Genomic DNA, 18,208 nt, shown 5'->3' with positions numbered 1-18,208 from the left:
GATGGGGCTGGGATTGGAACCCAGGTCAGGCTGATCCCATCGGAGCCCACATCATCCCACCAAGGCCATGGCCCCCCTTCAGCTGGCCCCCTTCCAGCACGGAGGTAGGACCGGAGAGAGGCAGCGAGTGGGTGTCCTTCCTGTCCCATTCCAAGGCCTCCCTCCATCGAGGGTCACTCCTGCCCGTGACATCTAACACACAGCCTGGCCCAGGGAGGCGCTCAGTAAACGTTTGTTGAGTGACTGAATGATTCTGAAGCCATCATCCTCTTTGGGTGGCCCAGCCAAGGTGCTCCAAAAAGATGGACCCTGAGGTGGTGTCCTGCAGCGTGAGGGAGGTGGGCCAGAGCCTCAGACCCTCCTTCACAGGGGGTACGGAAGGGGACGATGCTAAAATTAAAGCAAAGTGAACCATACTGGGTACTCTTAAGGGGTGGGGGGTCTCGGGACCACCTCGATCAGCATCTTTCACTGATCTCTTCTCCATCCCGGGCACTGTCACAACTCTCTTGACGTCACTGAAGCTCCTTAGCAGTGCTCTTGACATCCTAGAAAGAGCACAAGACCATCTGGGGACAACCTGCCTTCCTTTCTATCTCAGGAAGTTTTGCCTTCGTCCTTCTCCACTTCCCAGTGGGATTGACGGTGCACGCTATTTGCCTGGTCTGCTCAGGAAGGACATTTCCGCCACCCGTGAGGGTCTTTGGTCCAAGATGCCGAGAGCTCTTGCTTCCCTGTGGAAATGCCTCGGGACCCAAAGGCACGGTGCCCCACATCAGATGTCAAGACCACATGAGAACCTGGTGAGTCTCTTAGGAACGAGACTCTGGACTGTGGGCGGAAGTCGCAGTGGTGGGCTCACTCTCCCACCCCCTGCTTTTGATGGGCTGTGAGTCTTGCGGGGGGCGGGGGGGTTTGCTGAACTGGAAGAGCCCTGAGAAAGAGCAGCCGTGAAGGAGGGGGTTGAAGAAAATGAGCTTCTGAAAGCGGGGGACTTGAATGGCGTCCCCTCAGTATGGGATTCTCCACTGCTGCTCTGACACGGACCACAGACGTGAGGCCAAGGAACTGGCCCCAAATGCTTCACGTTATACTGACCCCTGCCTTCGCCATCTTCCTCTGGGACCTGAGAAGGGTGGTAGGAGCGGGGTGGTTGCACCTGTTACCACAGCAGAATCTTAGAGAAGGCTCTTAATCAGGAAGGCTGCGCTAGACACCCCACTGCAGACCTCCAACCACCCCAAATAGGGCCACGGGACCCAGTCATCCTCAGGGTCACACGTGATCCAACATCCCCCATTCATCTGCCCACAAGTCACCCCTCTTCATCCAGCAGAAACACAGACCAACGGCACCAGACACAGCTGATTAGGCATTGAGAGCCAGAGCAAACGTGTTTTATTTTTGCACCAACAGAAGCCCTCTGCTGCATTTCAGACCCCACCGAAACAGCACCCAGAAGGAAAACCTGAGCCAGGAGGCAGTCTAAGAACAGAGGTTCTAGCCCCTGTTGAAATGAGAAGGTGCTGAGACCTTCGGGGGTGGCCAGCCTTGGCGACAGGCTTTGAGAAAGGTGAAGGCATGAATTTGCTGAGCCCTCCCAGGGCCAGGCCTGGGCCTGGGCTCAGCACGAAGACAGGGAATTCCTGGGGATTAGGGTTACAGTTGAACAGAGGCCAAGGCCAAATTCTTGGCTTTCTGGATTAGGCCTTCTCAGAACCGGCCCCCTGGGCAGGGCACACAGATGGGGCGGGGGCTACAGGTTGTGCGTGCTACACCAGGTCCACAGGAGGCCGCAGGAAGACAGGGGAGGCAAGGCTTGGAGGGCGCGTGGCCGGGGGCACACGGGTTACAGGGGAGCCTAGGAAAAGAAAAAGGACAGATCGCTAGGATTTCCCAGTTGCTTTTTTCAGTTACTCAGAGCACCTTAAAAATCCCCTAGTCCCACCCGCTCATTCTACCAATAGGAAAATCTTGGAGGCCCAGCAAAAGAAGGGATAGCAGGAGTTCCTGTTGTGGTGCAGCCAAAACAAATCCAACTAGTATCCACAAGGATCCAGGTTCGATCCCTGGCCTTGCTCAGTGGGTTAAGGATCCGGCATTGCCATGAGCTGTGATGTAGGTCACAGGTGCGGCTCAGATCCCTCTGTGGCTGTGGCTGTGGTGTAGGCCGGCACCATTCCTTAGCCTGGGAACTTCCATATGCCACCAGTGCAGCCCTAAAAAAGAAAAGAAAAAAGAAAGAAGAAAGGGACTAGCCAGGGAGGGTCACAGGATGAATGTATAACAAGACCCAAACCAGGAGTTCCCGTCGTGGCTCAGTGGTTAATGAATCCGACTAGGAACCATGAGGTTGCAGGTTCGATCCCTGGCCTTGCTCAGTGGGTTGAGGATCTGGCGTTGCCATGAACTGTGGTGTGGGTCGCAGACGAGGCTCGGATCCCGCGTTGCTGTGGCTACAGCTCCGATTTGATCCCTAGCCTGGGAACCTCCATATGCCATGGAAGCGGCCCAAGAAATGGCAAAAAGACAAAAAAAAAAAAAAAAAAAAAGACCCGAACCAAAACCCAGGGCTCCTGACTCCCACTGCTTCCCAGACACCACGCTGTCTCTCCAGAACTTGGTGGACTGTGTTCAGCAAGCACGCCACGGTGGTACTCACTTGCAGTCCTCGCTCTCCAGCAGCCCCCGGTACGTGTTGATCTCACTCTCCAGCCGGGCCCGCACGTCCAGCAGCACCTGGTACTCCTGGTTCTGACGCTCCAGGTCAGCCCGGATCTCCGCCAGCTGAGCCTCCACGTTGCCAATCAGGCCTTGCATCTGGGCCAGCTGCGAGCTGTAGCGGGCCTCCGTCTCCGCCAGTGTAGATTCCAAAGCATCTCTCTTTGAAGAGAAGGCAGGTATAGAGAGGAAGAAGGTCAGAGGTCAGAGACGCATCAAGGAAACCACACCTGATCCATCAGGGTCTCGGTGAGGCCTCAGAATCCAGGAATGGAAGCTCAGAGAATCACTTTGAGCCTGGATGAACCACCATCAGACATCTCATTTAAGATGAGCCAGTTAGCCCCTGTGGCCTGATCTGGAGAGCAGCTCCCGCATTAATGATGTCTCTGAGTAACTGATAATTATGCAGAATGAACCTGCTCACACAAACACAGAAGCTGCTGCTAGCGCATGTCATCCGCTACTAAGGTCTTTTACCGCTGATACCTTAGTGAATGGGAGCTGGGCCCTCACTCCCTCTTCTCTGCACAGAAAATTGCTGACACGCAAGAACTTGAGGAGTTCCCATCGTGGCTCAGTGGGTTATGAACCCAACACAGTGTCCGTTGGGATGTGGGTTCAATCCCTGACCTCGCTCGTTGGGTTAAGGATCCATGTTGCCGCAAGCTTCAGCCTAGGTCGCAGATGCAGCTCCGATTTGACCCCTAACCCAGAACTTCCATGTGCCCTAAGTGCAGCCATAGAAAGAAAAGGAAAAGAACGAAAAAAAAAGCTTGAGCCCCTGGAGCCTGCCCACAAGGTCAGAGCATGGTGACTGGCGGCCCATGTACTGCTAGGCTTGGTCCAGCAGCAGCAGCCCCATGCCAGTCTCAGGCTCACCATGCTGTGCTGGGCCTGCAGCTCGATCTCCAGGGCGTTGACATTGCGTCTCAGCTCCATGATATCTGCCTGGCAGGACTGCAGCTGCTCTGAGCTGGTTACCACCTGCTGGTTCAGCTCCTCCGTCTGAAACACACACACACACAGGACCTGGTCAGGAACACCGGGGACTCAGCTTCAGAGGTCGACGGAGGCCGCTTAGAACCACGAGCTGCAAAGGACCTTCCAGATAACCCAGTCCAACTTCCCCCTTGAGGACATGGTTGCTTTCAGGACAGCACCTGCCCAAGGTGCACAAGCGAGGCTGGGACAGAGCTGGGACACAAACTCAGGCTTCTTGATTCAGAGCCTCGAGGTCCCTTCTGTGACCCACCTGTGTCTCTGTTGCACTTGCTATTTGCAGGTGCCTACCTGGGTATTGAACCAGTCTTCAGCATCCCGGCGGTTATTCTCCACCAGGGTCTCATACTGGCACCTCATCTCATCCAGAACCCGGTTCAGGTCAACAGGGGGGGCCGCGTCCACCTCAACGTTGAGTCGATCACCAAGCTGGCAGCGCAGGGAGTTCACTTCCTGTGGCACAGACCAGGGTCAGCACTAGCTTCCCCAGATGGCGCCTCACTCACCCTCCTCCCCCATACCTAGTGCTCCCCCAAGCCTACCTGCTTCCTGTGCTCATCTGCTCCCCGTGCTCACCTCTTCGCCCACCCTCACCTCTTCGCCCGTGCTCACCTCTTCATGGTTCTTCTTGAGGCAGAGCAGCTCCTCCTTCAGGGACTCCACCTGGGCCTCCAGGTCAGCCTTGCACAGGGTCAGATCATCCAGGATCCTGCGCAGGCCGTTCATGTCTGACTCCACCAGCTGGCGCATGGACACCTCCGTCTCATACCTGGCAGGCACATAGCAGGACACCTAAGACTGCTTTTCGTTTTTATGTCCAAGTCAGACCCCACCCCAGACTGGCCTGGTGCGGTGTGTCCTGCCTTATGCCTCAGGGACTCAGTGTAGCCGAAACCCTCAGTGATGTAGTCTGGGCATCACCAAAGTCCAGCTCTACCAGCCCCCAACCCAGGGGTCGGCAGGTCAACTTACTTGCTCCTGAAGTCATCTGCGGCCAGCTTGGCATTGTCAATCTGCACCACCAGCCTGGCATTCTCTGCCTTGGTGCACAGGGTCTGGGGAAACAGAGAAGCAATTTCAGTGCAAGAAAGAACATTCTTCTGCTTGGAGCGCCCCACGCCTGGCGTGGGCTGCCTTTGAGGGGAGAGGGTCGCCCATCCCTGGGCTCTTGGCAGCTGAGGCTCCATGAAGGCTTCTGGGCAGGCTGTAGGGGTCAGAGCAGGAAACCTCTACGGTCCCTTCCAGTGCAGAGCGTCTAAAAACTGTAGCCTAAGTTAGAGAGAGGGAGGCATGGAAATGCTGCCAGAAAGACGTGGCGTGGCGGCTTCTTCCTGTCTCCCTCTCTCTCCCCAGACTCCAGAGGGCTCAGGGCAGGTCATTACCAAGAGCATACTCTCTGGTTCCCTGGACACAAATGGTCCCTCTCAGGAGGTACCTAGTACTTTCTGGGGACGCAGGCTGGACGAGAAGGAAACTTCTGACTGCTTCTTCCTTCCCTGAATTAGTTATAGGAAAACTATAACTGCACCAAACACAGCAAATCCAATCCCCTCACCCACAAAACAGAGAGAGAAGAGGAAGGAAGGAAGGAGGGAAGGAGAGAAAGAAGAGGAAAAGGAAAGAAAAGAGAAAAGAAAGAGAGAGAGGGAAGGAAGGAAGGAAGGAAGATTAAAATTCAAAAGAGTCCCAGAGTTCCCATCATGGCTCAGCAGAAACAAATCTGACTAATATCCATGAGGACGCAGGTTCGATCCCTGCCCTCGCTCAGTGGGTTAAGGATCCAGTGTTACCTCAAGCTGTGGTGTAGGTCACAGACGTGGCTTGGATCTGGTGTTGCTGTGCCTGTGGCGTAGGCCAGCAGCAACAGCTCTGATTAGCCCCCTAGCCTGGGAACCTCCCTATGCCACGGGTGCAGCCTCCCCCCGTGCCAAAAAAAAAAAAAAAAAAAAAAAAAGCAAAATAAAAAGGAGTCCCTTGGTGGCTCAGTGAGCTAAGGATCTAGCACTGTTACTGTTGTGGCTCAGGTTGCTGCTATGGCACGGGTTCAATCCCTGGCCCCAGAATCTGCATGCTACAGGCACAGGTAAAAAAAATTTCAAATTCGGAGAAGTGGCTTGTGCTATTAAAGGTCTCCCCACCAGTTAGTTCATAGAGCCTGTATTCAAGCTCTGGCTCCACTAACTGCCATCTGGATCCTCTTGAATAAGTCCGTGAACCAGCCTGAGCCTCCGTGTGCTCATCTGTAAGATGGGCTAATGATACCTCCCTCATCAGATTACTGGAAGGAGCAAAGGAGGCCACAGATGTGACCAGGCTTTGTGATCTCTGAAGTGCCCCATGGGAGCAAAACTAGCAGTCCAGTGCTGGTGGCATCATCAAAGCCACTCCAGACCCCTCACCTTCTTCTGGAGTTCCTCGATGGTCTGGAAGTAGGACTGGTAGTCGGGGCACAGGTAGGGCTCCTGCTGCTCACACCACTCTCGGATGCGGCCCTCCAGCTCCGAGTTCTCCCGCTCCAGCCGCCGCACCTTCTCCAGGTAGCTGGCCAGCCGGTCATTGAGGGACTGCATTGTCTCCTTCTCGTTGCCCGTGAGGATGCCCTCCCCAAACCAGCCCCCACCCATGCTGTAGCTGCTGGCAAAGCCTCCGGAGGGGAGGCAGAGAGCCGGGAGGCAGCTGGCAGCCCTGCAGCTGCTCCGGCCCAGCCCAACGGAGCAGGTAGAGAAACTCCGGGCCCCCCGGGAGAGGCTGGGGAGCTTGCAAGAGCTGCTGGAGTACATCGCGGACACGCGAGCAGAGGCCCCACCGGCCCCTCCCGGGACCTGGAGAGACCCAGATGAGAAGCTGGCCTTGAGGCACTTGGAAGCCATGGCTGCAGTGAGATGGTCACATCCAGACACCCCGTGGCTGAGCGGCAGCTCCTCGCCCCAGGTTTATATCTCTGCCCCGGCGGGCGTTGGCCTTTGCAGAGTGTTTTCTCCTCGTTAAAGTTAATGCCACTTGCTCTCAGAACCCCTCATTAACCTGTTATTTAGCTTCCCATGAACGTTTCCCGGGCTCATAAAAAAGGAGCCCCGTTGGACCAGCGGCCACGTCGAGACTCATCTCCAACACCCCGTGTCGCCTCGGGGACCACGTCTCTGTCTGTTCTTCAAAGGCGCCTGTCATCAGCACCCAGACCACAGCCTCCTTGTTAAGAGGGGTGGGATCCAGCCGTCTTGACTTTCTCCAGCAGTGTCTCCTTTTATGAGCCTAAGGGAGTTAGAGGAGGCCCGGGGCTGGCTCCTGGGAGATGGACCAGCCAGCCTGGTTGTCGCTGGAAGGCAGGGGCTTCATGCCTGGGGAGACACAAAAGGTTCTAGAATGGCCCAGAAAATTTGGCTATGGTGACCAACCATCCCAAATTCCCCAGGATTGTGATAAAGCCCCGTCTCCAGGGGACCCCTCAGTCATGGGATAGGTGGTCACCCCAGATACAGCCGAGCCGCAGGGGACACATCCCCACTTCCTTTCTTGCCGGGAAATCTGCTCTGGTTGTGCAGCCTCAGCTCCAGCCCAAAGGACTAAAGGTCAGCTCCCTGGGCCCCCACTCGTGGTGACCCCTCCCAGTGTGGGAAGGCACGTCTTCCCCGGGGCTGGCTGAGTAAAAGGGAAGCCTTTTCTTCTGGGGACCTGAGGGCACGTGAGTGGCCTCCTCAGAAGCACATAGAACTTGACTTTCGGGGTTTCTGCTCTGCTATCGGGATTGTCTGAACTGACGCCAAGAGCTTGACAATCGTGGATTGCTTTTCAGCTGCTCCCACCTGCCACACAAGCAGGACCTGGAAGAGGACCCAGGAGCTGAGCAGAGGACAGGCAGGTGGAGCCAGGATGGGGGTCGTCAGGCAGAGCCTTGGGGGACTTGCCCTCTGGCCTGCCCTGCAGCCCCGGGTCCTGCTCAGTCTTCTAGAGACAAGTCTCAGCTTCCCACGGGAGAACCACTGTCATCCAAGCACCGTGTCGGTTCTCACGCGGCTCTGTGAGCCCGAGCGCCCCATCCCCACATCCAAGCTGAGGAAACCAAGACCAGGGGATGCTAAGAGCTTGCCAAGTGTCTCCAGCCACAGAGCCGAGCTGCTCACCCCGGGCTGGCCTGGCCATCCCGACACAGCCCGCCTCCCACTCTGCTCCAGCATCCGGCCCTGGGTTGCCAGACGTGGTTGGGCTCTGAGGAGAGTGAAAAGGACTGCAGCACGTGTGCTCCACGAGGGGGTGGCCAATAGCCTCTGGGGTCCCAGGAGATGCCGCACAGCATTGCGGTTATGCGTGAACTCCGTGGGTTCAAATCCCAGCCCCACCGCATACCAACCATGTCACTTCATGTCTCTCCACCTCCCTCTGTTTCCTTCCCTGTGAAATGGGAAGAGGATAAAGCACCCACGTCCGAGGACCGCTGTGAGGACCACCTGCGTTGGAAGCATCTAGAAGGGCAGCTGTTTCTGGTTAAGTGCTCGGGGACAGCAGCTACTGGGATTGCCGGTCCCCCACATGGGTGGCATCTTGTACTCAGCCTGGCGATGCCAAGCGGCTGTCACCAGGGAGCATGAGTGGGCTCTGAGCACAGAGGCTACCAATCCACGGGCCAGGTGCATGTGTTTGGGGCCCTCAGGTAGAGAGCACCCATGAGTCACCGTGCCCTTCTCACACCCAGGGCCTGGTGTGACCAACCGCCGCCCAGCACAAGCCCAGGTCCCCATTGGCTGCCTCAGCCTCTCCTGCCTGGAAAGCCGTGCTCCAGTGCAAAGGACGCAGCTCAGCAGAAAGCCCGGCTGCACCTCCTTGGGTGTGTGCATTCCCACCCATGGGGCGTAGGCTCTGCCAGAGCCATGATAAGCCACAGCCTCCTGGGGACGTGCTCTAGCTCAACAAGGGCTACCCTGAAGCTGCAGGACCCAGAGGAGCCACAGCAGCCAAGGCCTGGGAAGCCCCATGCTGTTTATGTCACCCAAGTGTCACGTGGGTTCCCAGAAAGGGCTCTCCCTGGCAGCTCTGCTAATCACGAGGCTAAGGGAACCAGCCGGCATTCACTGGGCTCTCTCCACCCATTCTCTCTTGCGCTCTTCAAAACAGCCTCCTAAGACAGCATCCCCAGTGCCCCCCCTTCAGCAGGTGAGTAAACTGAGGCTCAGGGTGTTTCAGAGCCTGCCTGAGCTTACACAGCCGATGAGCCATGGAGCCAGCAGAACTAGCCTTTGCACAACCATTCAAGGTGCATCTTTTCTTTGAGGCCCCCACACGCCCAGCAGCACAACCATGGGTGGTAGGGTGCTGGTTCCTGGTCTTCCCAAAGAGCCTGAGACCCAGGCCTTCTAGCTCCAGCCCCAGCCTGATCTTCTCCCTAGAACCTTCCCTGGACCCCAGCCCTGCAAGGCCTCCTGGCTCTGAACACTCACATCGGTGATCCATGTTTGATCTGCTGATTTCCCTTCATGGATGCTCTCCACTTGTCTTCTGTCCCAGCCTTCTCTGCCTGGGGGACCAGGACGGACCTCGTACTTCTTATGAAGCCTCTATAGTGTCAACCATAGTAGTGGGCTTCGGGAGGTTTCATAGTGAATGGACGGACGGATGGATGGATGGATGGATGGATGGATGGATGGATGGATGGATGCTTTTCCTTTGGGACATTGTGCTAAGTAAGGAAGCAAAGAAAGAACTTTTTTGAGAAGAAAGGAGCATGGAAGGTGAGGGAAAGAGAAAGGAAGGAGAGCAAAAGTGAGTAGAGAGCAGGGAGGGAAAGCTACTTCCCAAGTCAAGCTCGCTCTCCCTACCCCTTCAGATGGGGACACTGCAATCAGGGAGGGCAGCAGATCAAAACATCCCTGGGTCGGTGCGGCGCCTGTCCAGACGAACCTTTGGTGAAACACCAAGTGTTCTCTGGGCCAAAAGCCAATGCAGCACTCAAGGTGTGGCTCAGAATTTTTTTTTTTTTTGCTTTTTTTGGGGGCTGCACATGTGGCATATGGAGGTTTCCAGGCTAGGGATCAAATCGGAGTTACAGCTACCAGCCTATGCCACAGCCACAGCCACAGCCATGCAGGATCCAAGCCAGGTCTGTGACCTACACCACAACTCACAGCAACGCGGGATCCTTACCCACTGATCGAGGCCAGGGATCAAACCCGAATCCTCATGGATCCTAGTTGGGTTCATTAATTGCTGAGCCATGAAGGGAGCTCCCTCTCTCTTTCCTCTGACTTCTGCCCATCCTCCAATGTTCCCATCAATTTCAGACCTCCCCTCAGGCTTTCCCTGGACTCTCCAAGGGAATGATCTCTCTGCTCCAGAGAACCTGAAAGCCAGCCCACCACACACACCTGCCATCCCTGGGGCTGTGTGGTGGTGCATAGGGTGTGTCTCCACAGCTGCGCCACCAGCAACCAGGGAACAATGCGTGATGCCCCCTCTTTGGCCCAGCTGCTTCCCCACCCCCGCTTTCCCTAGATAAACCCACACACTTGCGTTTTCCCATGCACAGGGTGTTCAGTTCTTAGCTGTTGATTGATGGATTGATCTGATTATGTGTGAATGAGAAAGACAGCCAGACACCGGAGCTGGAAAGTGCAAAGAAGAGGACCCTGCCTTGAAAGAAACTATTCTCTTCACTCTGGGGAAATTCGATCGTATGTAATATATCTTTTCTCTGTTGATGTCGAGAAAAGAGCGATGGCATAGGAGTTGAAACAGCTGAGAAGGGGGTCCTAAGCCTGCCGCTTGCTGTGTGAATGCCCGCTCCAAACAGCACGCACGCCGACAAGAGGTAGAAACTGGAACTCACTTACAGACCTGGGTGAGGTTGAGAGCAGGGGTTCCTTAACCAACGTAGGCGCTCTGAACAATTTGACAAAAAGCTAAAGAGGGTGTTCCCTTGTGGTTCAGCAGATTAAGAACCCCACATAGTGTCCATGAGAATGGGGGTTCGATCCCTGGCCTCGCTCAGTGGGTTAACAATCCCACGGTGCCACAAGCTGTGGTGTAGGTTGCAGATGCTGCTTGGATCCAGTGTTGCTGTGGCTGTGGTGTAGGCTGGCAGCTGCAGCTCCATTCGACCCCTGGCCCCAGAACTTCCATGTGCCACGGGTACGACCATAAAAAGAAAAAAAAAATGGTGAAGAAAGCTACTAAATAAAGTGCCCCGAGACACAGGCTGTTTGAATGCACATCACGAGGCTGAGGATGCACGCTTGCAGCGCAGAGTGCGCATAAGCACGGAGCACACTGTGCAGTTGGAGGACCTGATAGCATGATTGTTTGTCTGGTCCCAAGCCTGTGTGGAGTGTCTGCCACTCCCTTGCCGGAGCCGGAACAGAGACTGAGCCCACTGCCCCTCCCTGGCTATGTCTGCACCAGCAAACTGGGTGCAGTGCGCCCTGCGCATGCCTGAGCCTCAGGCAGAAGCAGAAATTGCAGACCTCACGCCCTAGAGCTGGAGTGCGGAGCTCAGAGAGCAGCAGGGCAGGGCTAACATCATATGGACTGGCCCTCCTGTCTGGCCTCTTGCCCCAAAGCCCTTTGGGTTCACTGTCCAGCTCTGAGGGTGCTGCTGGCCCGCAGTATTGGCCCCACCGAATCCTGCCCTGCAACTAAGCGAAGAGCTTCGACTCACCCAGTGGGATCTCCCACCTGCCACTCAGCCCAGGGACTCTTCGTTTAACATCAGCACTCATAGCTACCACTTCCCTGGTGCTGTGCACATACTGGAGCCTCCTATAGCCCCATTGCACAGATGTGCCAGCTGGACCAGCGAGGTCGCATGACATGGCTTCAGCACAAAGACCCAGGGTCTGAGCCAGCTACTCCATCTCAGCCGAAGTGCATCTTCTCCTAAGGTCCAAGATGTGTTTGCTGCACCTCTGGCTTGTTCAGCAGGTCCAAGATTCATCTTTGGCACCAAACACCTGGTGACATAGAGCAGAACTGTGGGTCTTTCCCATGGGTCTTGGGCTCAAGTGAGAGCCCAGAAGTAACAAAGTGAGGGAAGGGGTCAGGGGTGGGTTGGGGGTGACACAGTACCCATGTGCTGGGAAGAGCCTCCAAGTTAGAGTCAGAAGAGCTGAGCAAGAGTTCCCACTGTGGCACAGTAGTTAAGGATCTGGCTTGTCTGTGTGGAGGTGCCGGTTCTATCCCTGGCCCAGCACAACGAGTGGGTTAAGGAGCCAGCACTGCTGCAGCTATAGTGTAGATCAAAGCTCCAGCTCAGAGTCGATTCCCGGCCCCAGGAGCTTCCATATGCGGAGGGGGCGCCCGCAAAAGAGAAAAAGAAAAGGAAAAAAAGAGTAGCTGAGCAATGGCCTCCTCCCTGCCACTTACCTCTGTATGGCCTGAGGCAAGCCACTGCCCCCTCTGGGCCTAGAGTCTCAACTAAAGAATGAAGCAGGACAGGCTTCTCACGGGCCAGCTGCTCTGATCAGAGAGCATGGCCAGGCACTGTTAGTCCTGATGCCCAGACAAGTGTGGCTCAGCCAGTGGAGTCCAGGACACTCTGGACTCTGCTCCACAGTGAGGTCTGACTGTCGCCTCCCCCGCCAATCCACGTCTGGCCCCATCTTCTCCACCTCACTGTCCCTGCCGCCCTGCACTTCAGCCCTGTGTCCAGTGTCAGGGATATGCATTCACCGGGCCCTCCCGCCTGCATCCCCCAGCTCCCCCGACGCCCCTCCCTGGGGAGGTTGACCCAGGCTGGCTGCCTGGAGTTTGCCTCTCTGCGTGGCCCTGGAACCCCTTCTCCTCCACTGTCCCCAGTGTCAGGCCTGGAGGGGGCCAGGAGTGTGATAGGAGCTGAATAAGGACGAGAAACTGAAGGGAAGAGAGAATCACCAGATCCAGGCGGAGCCACCAGGGAGGACAGCTTGGGAGGCTTTGCCTCCTCTGGGGCCACCCCAGGCGGTGCCCGGGGCAGGGCCAAGCCTGTAGATTATGGCCAGCAGCCATCCAGATTGGGCTGTCATCTGTTCTCATGGACCAGGCCCTGAAGTATCCCAGTTATGAACTATTTTGAATCCCCCTGGCACTTCCTATCCCTCGGAGAAGCCAGACCTGAAACCAAAATCCACACCTTCACAGCAAGGCCCTGATCAAACACCCCCACTTACTAACCACAGAGAATAGACAGAGGCCAGGTTGCTATGCCAAGAGAACACACTTTATTGGGTAAGTTTCCAGGGCAGCCCAGTTTTACACAGCTTAAAAGCAGTTAAAGCCAGAAACACAACCTAAGAAGTATTTTGGTAGAAAATTCTGCTGAGCGGGGAGTCCTTTTAAGGAAGGGGGAGGGGGTCGTTGAGAGCCGGGACCCACAGGGGTGTCCTCTGACCTATGGGCCAGGGCCTGCCCCTTGGGCTGGTTACAGAGGCTGCAAATGCTCCCTGGAGGAAATGATTTTCCCATCTCTGATCTCCTCCGTGATGGTGCGGATCTGGGTGCTGAGCTGGGGAGCCGGGGCGCAGGGCACGCTGGAGACATAAGGAACTCTAACAGCAGGCTGGCATTCTGTGGCACAAGGGTGAGCAGGCAGCCTGAGGAAATGAGATTGAGTCAGGGTGCGTTTGGCATTGGCCATTGGACTGACATTCATGTTTGACATACATAGAGGAGTTCCCGTTGTGGCTCAGTGGGTTAAGGACCCAACATTGTGTCGGTGAGGATGTGGGTTTGATCCCCAGCCTCGCTCCGTGGGTTAAGGATGCAGCGTTGCCGCAAGCTGTGTTGTAGTTTACAGAGGAGGCCCGGATCCGGCGTTGCCATGGCAGCTGCAGCTCCGATTAGACCCCTAGCCCGGCAACTTCCATATGGTGCGGCCATAAAAAGAAAAAAAACAGGGGGTCAAGTGAGATAGGTGGGTGACAAGGACAAATGATCTCAGACAGTGCCTCTGAAACCCCCAAGGGCTGTAGGAATCAAGACCAGAAACTCCCAGCCAAAACCAATGGCTGGAGAAGCGCTGTGAGTGGAGCCAGCTTGTCTCCCCATGAACATGCAAAGCTGGGAGCTGGAAGGAATCTCTCTCCAGAGGCTCTGATCAGTCGCCCTTCACCTGCGCAATGACCTTCAGCACTGACGCCCTCCCCGCAGCACTGAGGATTGGGTCCAGGTGAGCCCTTCCCCGAGCTTGGACTCCAGGTCCCACGGGCCACTCACTTGCAGTCTTCTCCCTCCAGCAGGCGGCGGTACGTGGCGATCTCCGACTCCAGCCGGGCCTTGACATCCAGCAGCACCTGGTACTCCTGGTTCTGACGCTCCAGGTCACAGCGGATCTCGGCCAGCTGGGCCTCCACGTTGCTGATCAGGCCCTGCATCTGGGCCAGCTGTGAGCTGTAGCGGGCCTCCGTCTCCGCCAGGGTGGCTTCCAGGGAATTCCGCTGCGATGGGAAAGAGGAAGCACTGCCGGTGAGAGGGATCCCCACCCAGGGCATCCCACCCAGAGACCCCCCCAGCCCTGGGCATAGCGAACCGCTTGTGATCATGCCCCACGACAACCAGGCCTGGTGGATCGGGGGCTGGCTGCCCGGGCAGAGCACACTCACCATGCTGTGCTGGGCCTGCAGCTCGATCTCCAGGGCGTTGACATTGCGTCTTAGCTCGATGATCTCTGTCTGGCAGCACTGCAGCTGCTCGGAGCTGGACACCACCTGCTGGTTCAGCTCCTCCGTCTGAAAAAGCAGGAGAGGGAGATTCCAGTGTGGCATCTTTGCAGCACTGGGATGCAGGTTTGACCCCCAGCCGGCACAGTAGGTTAGGTATCCAGTGTGCCTCAGCTGTGGTATAAGTCACAACGGCAGCTCAGATCCGATCCCTAGCCTGGGAACTCCATGGGGCGGCCAAAAAAAAGAAAAGAAAAGAAAAGAAAGAAAAGCACGAGAGGACCCAGAGCATATATCAGAGCAAGTAAAACTACTGTCATGGGTGACCCCACTCCACCCCCCACCAGCAGTTTGTTCTGGGCTGGCTGGCCCCACCTGGGTGTTGAACCAGGCCTCCACGTCTCTGCGGTTATTCTCCACCAGGGCCTCATACTGGCATCTCATGTCATCCAGGATCTTGTTGAGATCCACTGGGGGAGCGGCATCCACCTCCACATTCAGTCGGTCCCCAAGCTGGCATCGCAGTGTGTTGACTTCCTGCAGAGAGGAGGCGAGAAGGTGTAAGTTTGTGAAAAGGATGCTGGATATGGGTTCGACTGATCTGGGTTAAAAACCCTCCTCCTTCTGTTGCAGCTGTGTGACATTACACAGGATACTTAACCTCTCTGGGCCTCCATCGCCTCATGCTCCTCTAACTACCTCCACAGAGGATTTGAGGGAGTAAAGGAATGATGCAAACACTAGGCAAATAGAATTGTCACCAGGCCCTATGGTCCAAATGGAGAGTTAGTGTCATGGCAGGTGTGTGGAATCCGTGTGACCTTGAGCAAGTGACTCAACCCATCTGTGCCTCAGTTTTTGCATCTGTAAAATGGAGTTTGTAATGGTATCTACCTCCTGAAATGATCATGAGGATGACATGGAACATGAATGAAATGCAAAGTGTTTCCTATGGTTCCTGGCACACAGTGAGCCACCAATAAACATCAGATGGAGTCACTGTGGAGACAACTGTCACAGAGGTCATCCCCAGGGGTCAGCAGGGGATCCCCGCTCGATGGGAAACGTCAGGAGTTTGCACCAGCCTCACCTCCTCGTGATTCTTCTTGAGGCATATCAGCTCCTCCTTCAGGGACTCCACCTGCATCTCCAGGTCAGCCTTGCACAGCGTCAGCTCATCCAGGATCCGGCGCAGGCCGTTGGTATCAGCCTCCACCAGCTGCCGCATGCCCAGCTCCGTCTCGTACCTGCAGGCACAGAACCCTGCCGAGTCTGCGGCAAAGCAGCCATGCACAGGCAGAGCACACACTGCCTTGCTGTTCAGCTGCAGTGGCTGAGGACGTGGGGTCAGCAGCACAATGATCCTTTCCCTTGACCCAGAAGGGACCCAGAGCTGATGCCACGGTTCCCACTTACAGCTCCATCTGGCCCCACTATCCCCTAACCAGCTCCCAGAGGCAGGGGACAGAGGCAAGAGAACAGCACAGCAACCTGCCCAGATCAGGCCACTCACTTGGTGCGGAAGTCATCAGCAGCCAGTTTAGCGTTGTCAATCTGCAGGACCAGCCTGGCGTTATCAGCCTTGGTTATCAGTATCTGGAGAACAGGGGGCATCCTATGAGCTTGGAAAGCACGGTGGGAGCAGGTGGGAGGGGCAGGCCAGCTTTCGGAGGCCTTGCTTCTAAATACCACTGACACCTTCGGCGTCTCCAGCCCCGAGCCCTGAGCCCAGGTATAGAAGGAGCATCAGTCCGGGGAAGGGCGACACAGGAGTGCCAGGAGCCATCATTCCTGACATCTGCAGTCCCCAGAGCAGCACAGAGGGAGGCACCAGGGTGAGTGGAGAGAACTAGGCCAACTTGGATTCGGGTTCTGCATCCAACACTAGCAGGCTGGGTGATCTTGGGCAAGTTGATGGACCTCCCTAAAATTCAATTTCTACATCTTTTTCTTTCTTTTTTTTGGTCTTTTTAGGGTTGCCCCTGCAACATATTGAAGTTCCCAGACTAGAGGTCAAATAGGAGCTTCAGCTGCCAGCCTATACCACAGTTCACCAGACCTTTAACCCACTGAGCCAGGCCAGGGATGGAACCTGCATCCTCATGGATGCTCGTCGGGCTTGTTACCATTGAACCACGATGGGAACTCCCTTCACTTGTGCGTCTTTAAATGGGCCCAGGGAGCTCCATCACTCCAAGATGAGGAATTAATAAGTGAAAGGATTGAAAGGCATCAGGCGCCGGCTTGTGTCCAGCAGGGACTTGGTGGGTGGAATGGCCCTTCCCATGGCTGAGACAGAAGGGGAGGGGGGATGGCTGGCTAGAGGAATGGCTGGAAGGGAAGGGAGGTTCCCAGCCGCAGAGAGGTCTGGGTCTCCCAGGAAACCAAGACTCTAAAGAGAAAAGCTGGTCCCGATACAAGAGAGAATCCCCCAAGAGCAACCGTCCCATCTTTAGCAGGATGAAGCAGCTCCCCCAACAGGGCTGGGGGGTTGGGCTGGAGAGGGACCAGGTCCCCGTTACCTTCTGCTGAAGCTCCTCAATGGTCTTGAAGTAGGCCTGGTAGTCTGGGCAGATGTACGGGATCTGAGACTCGTACCACTCCCGGATACGGCTCTCCAGCTCCGCATTGTCCCGCTCCAGCTGGCGCACCTTCTCCAGGTAGTTGGCCAGCCGGTCGTTCAGGAACTGCATGGTCTCCTTCTCGTTGCCATTGAAGGCGCCCTCGCAGAACCAGCCCCCGCTCCCGGCAAAGCTGGAGGAGTTGTACCCGGAGGACAGGCAGGAACCAGGCAAGTAGCTCCCGAAGCCGGAGAGGCCCAGCCTGATGGAGGAGGCTGACCCCCCGACGCCGGCAAGGCTGGGGACCCTGCAGGAGCCCACGGAGCGGACCGAGGACACCCGAGAGATGCCACCTGATGTGCCACAGAGGCCCTTGACGGACCCGGAGGAGAAGATCGGAGAGCAGAACTGGGTGGCCATGATGCTCGCAGAGTAGGTGGTAGCTTCGCAAGGAGCTCAGGTTCTGGGCTCTCGTGGCCTCTCGGGGCGTTTATATACACTTTCTGTGGGGTGTGGGCATATGCTGCTCTTGGGAAAGACTATTCCTATTCCAGGAAGCTAATCTCATTAGAATGCGATTTTTTGCTACCCATCCAGAATCCCTTGCCTTGTTAAAAAAAAAAAAAATGGGGTATTTAGTTTGCTAAGTCAGGACTCTCAATTATTGTCATTTCCTAGCAGGAATTTTATTGCCTCTTCAAAGTCTTTGCACCAGATCCCGTAAATCGGGAGTGGCCCACAAATGACATTTGGTGCCTGCCTTCTCTGCGTGCCTTCCCCTGAGGAGACCCGCCTGCCCGCTTGTCACCTCCGTCCACTACCCCCAGCCCTGAGAGCTGCTCACTTCTGACTGGGCCATGGGGGAGGTAAAGGAGCAAAGGGGGAGCTCCTGCTGTGGCCCAGTGGTGATGACCTGACTAGTATCCATGAGGACTCGGGTTCCATCCCTGGCCTCACTCAGTGGGTTAAGGATGAGGCATTGCTGTGGCTGTGATGTAGGCTGGCAGCTGCAGCTCTGTTTCCACCCCTAGCCTGGAAACTTCTACATGCCAAGACTATGGCCCTAAAAAGACAAAAAGAAAGAAAGGAAAAGAAAAGGAGCAAAGGGAAGTAAAATTCACAGAACATCTGTCATGTGCCAGGCTCATAGTTATTTCATTTACACCTCACAACAATCCGGGGAGGTGACCAATACTGTCTCCATTTTACTAGTGCCAAACTGAAACTTAGAATGGTTTATTTTAAAAGAAGGAGAAGAGAAGGAGAAGAAGAAGAAGAAGAAATTCCTATTGTGGCTCAGCAGGC

General features: G+C 55.9%; 2 protein-coding genes across 2 annotated transcripts; both read right to left on the bottom strand.

Moving 5' to 3' along the window:
- On the bottom strand, positions 1,382 to 6,910 carry KRT35 (keratin 35). The gene is made up of 7 exons (XM_003131434.6): positions 6,123 to 6,910; positions 4,696 to 4,778; positions 4,336 to 4,492; positions 4,015 to 4,176; positions 3,604 to 3,729; positions 2,663 to 2,883; positions 1,382 to 1,861 (listed from the first exon to the last, which is right to left on the bottom strand). The coding sequence occupies exons 1-7, from the start codon at positions 6,591 to 6,593 to the stop codon at positions 1,714 to 1,716; spliced, it is 1,368 nt and encodes a 455-aa protein (XP_003131482.3). The 5' UTR covers positions 6,594 to 6,910; the 3' UTR covers positions 1,382 to 1,713.
- On the bottom strand, positions 10,818 to 17,857 carry KRT36 (keratin 36). Its single transcript, XM_003131432.5, has 7 exons — positions 16,865 to 17,857; positions 15,856 to 15,938; positions 15,433 to 15,589; positions 14,718 to 14,879; positions 14,286 to 14,411; positions 13,900 to 14,120; positions 10,818 to 13,277 (listed from the first exon to the last, which is right to left on the bottom strand). The coding sequence occupies exons 1-7, from the start codon at positions 17,321 to 17,323 to the stop codon at positions 13,106 to 13,108; spliced, it is 1,380 nt and encodes a 459-aa protein (XP_003131480.2). The 5' UTR covers positions 17,324 to 17,857; the 3' UTR covers positions 10,818 to 13,105.

The sequence above is a fragment of the Sus scrofa genome, chromosome 12, assembly GCF_000003025.6.
Source record: "Sus scrofa isolate TJ Tabasco breed Duroc chromosome 12, Sscrofa11.1, whole genome shotgun sequence".
In the NCBI taxonomy this organism is placed as follows: Eukaryota; Metazoa; Chordata; class Mammalia; order Artiodactyla; family Suidae; genus Sus; species Sus scrofa.
This window is presented reverse-complemented; position numbering and strand designations above follow the sequence as displayed.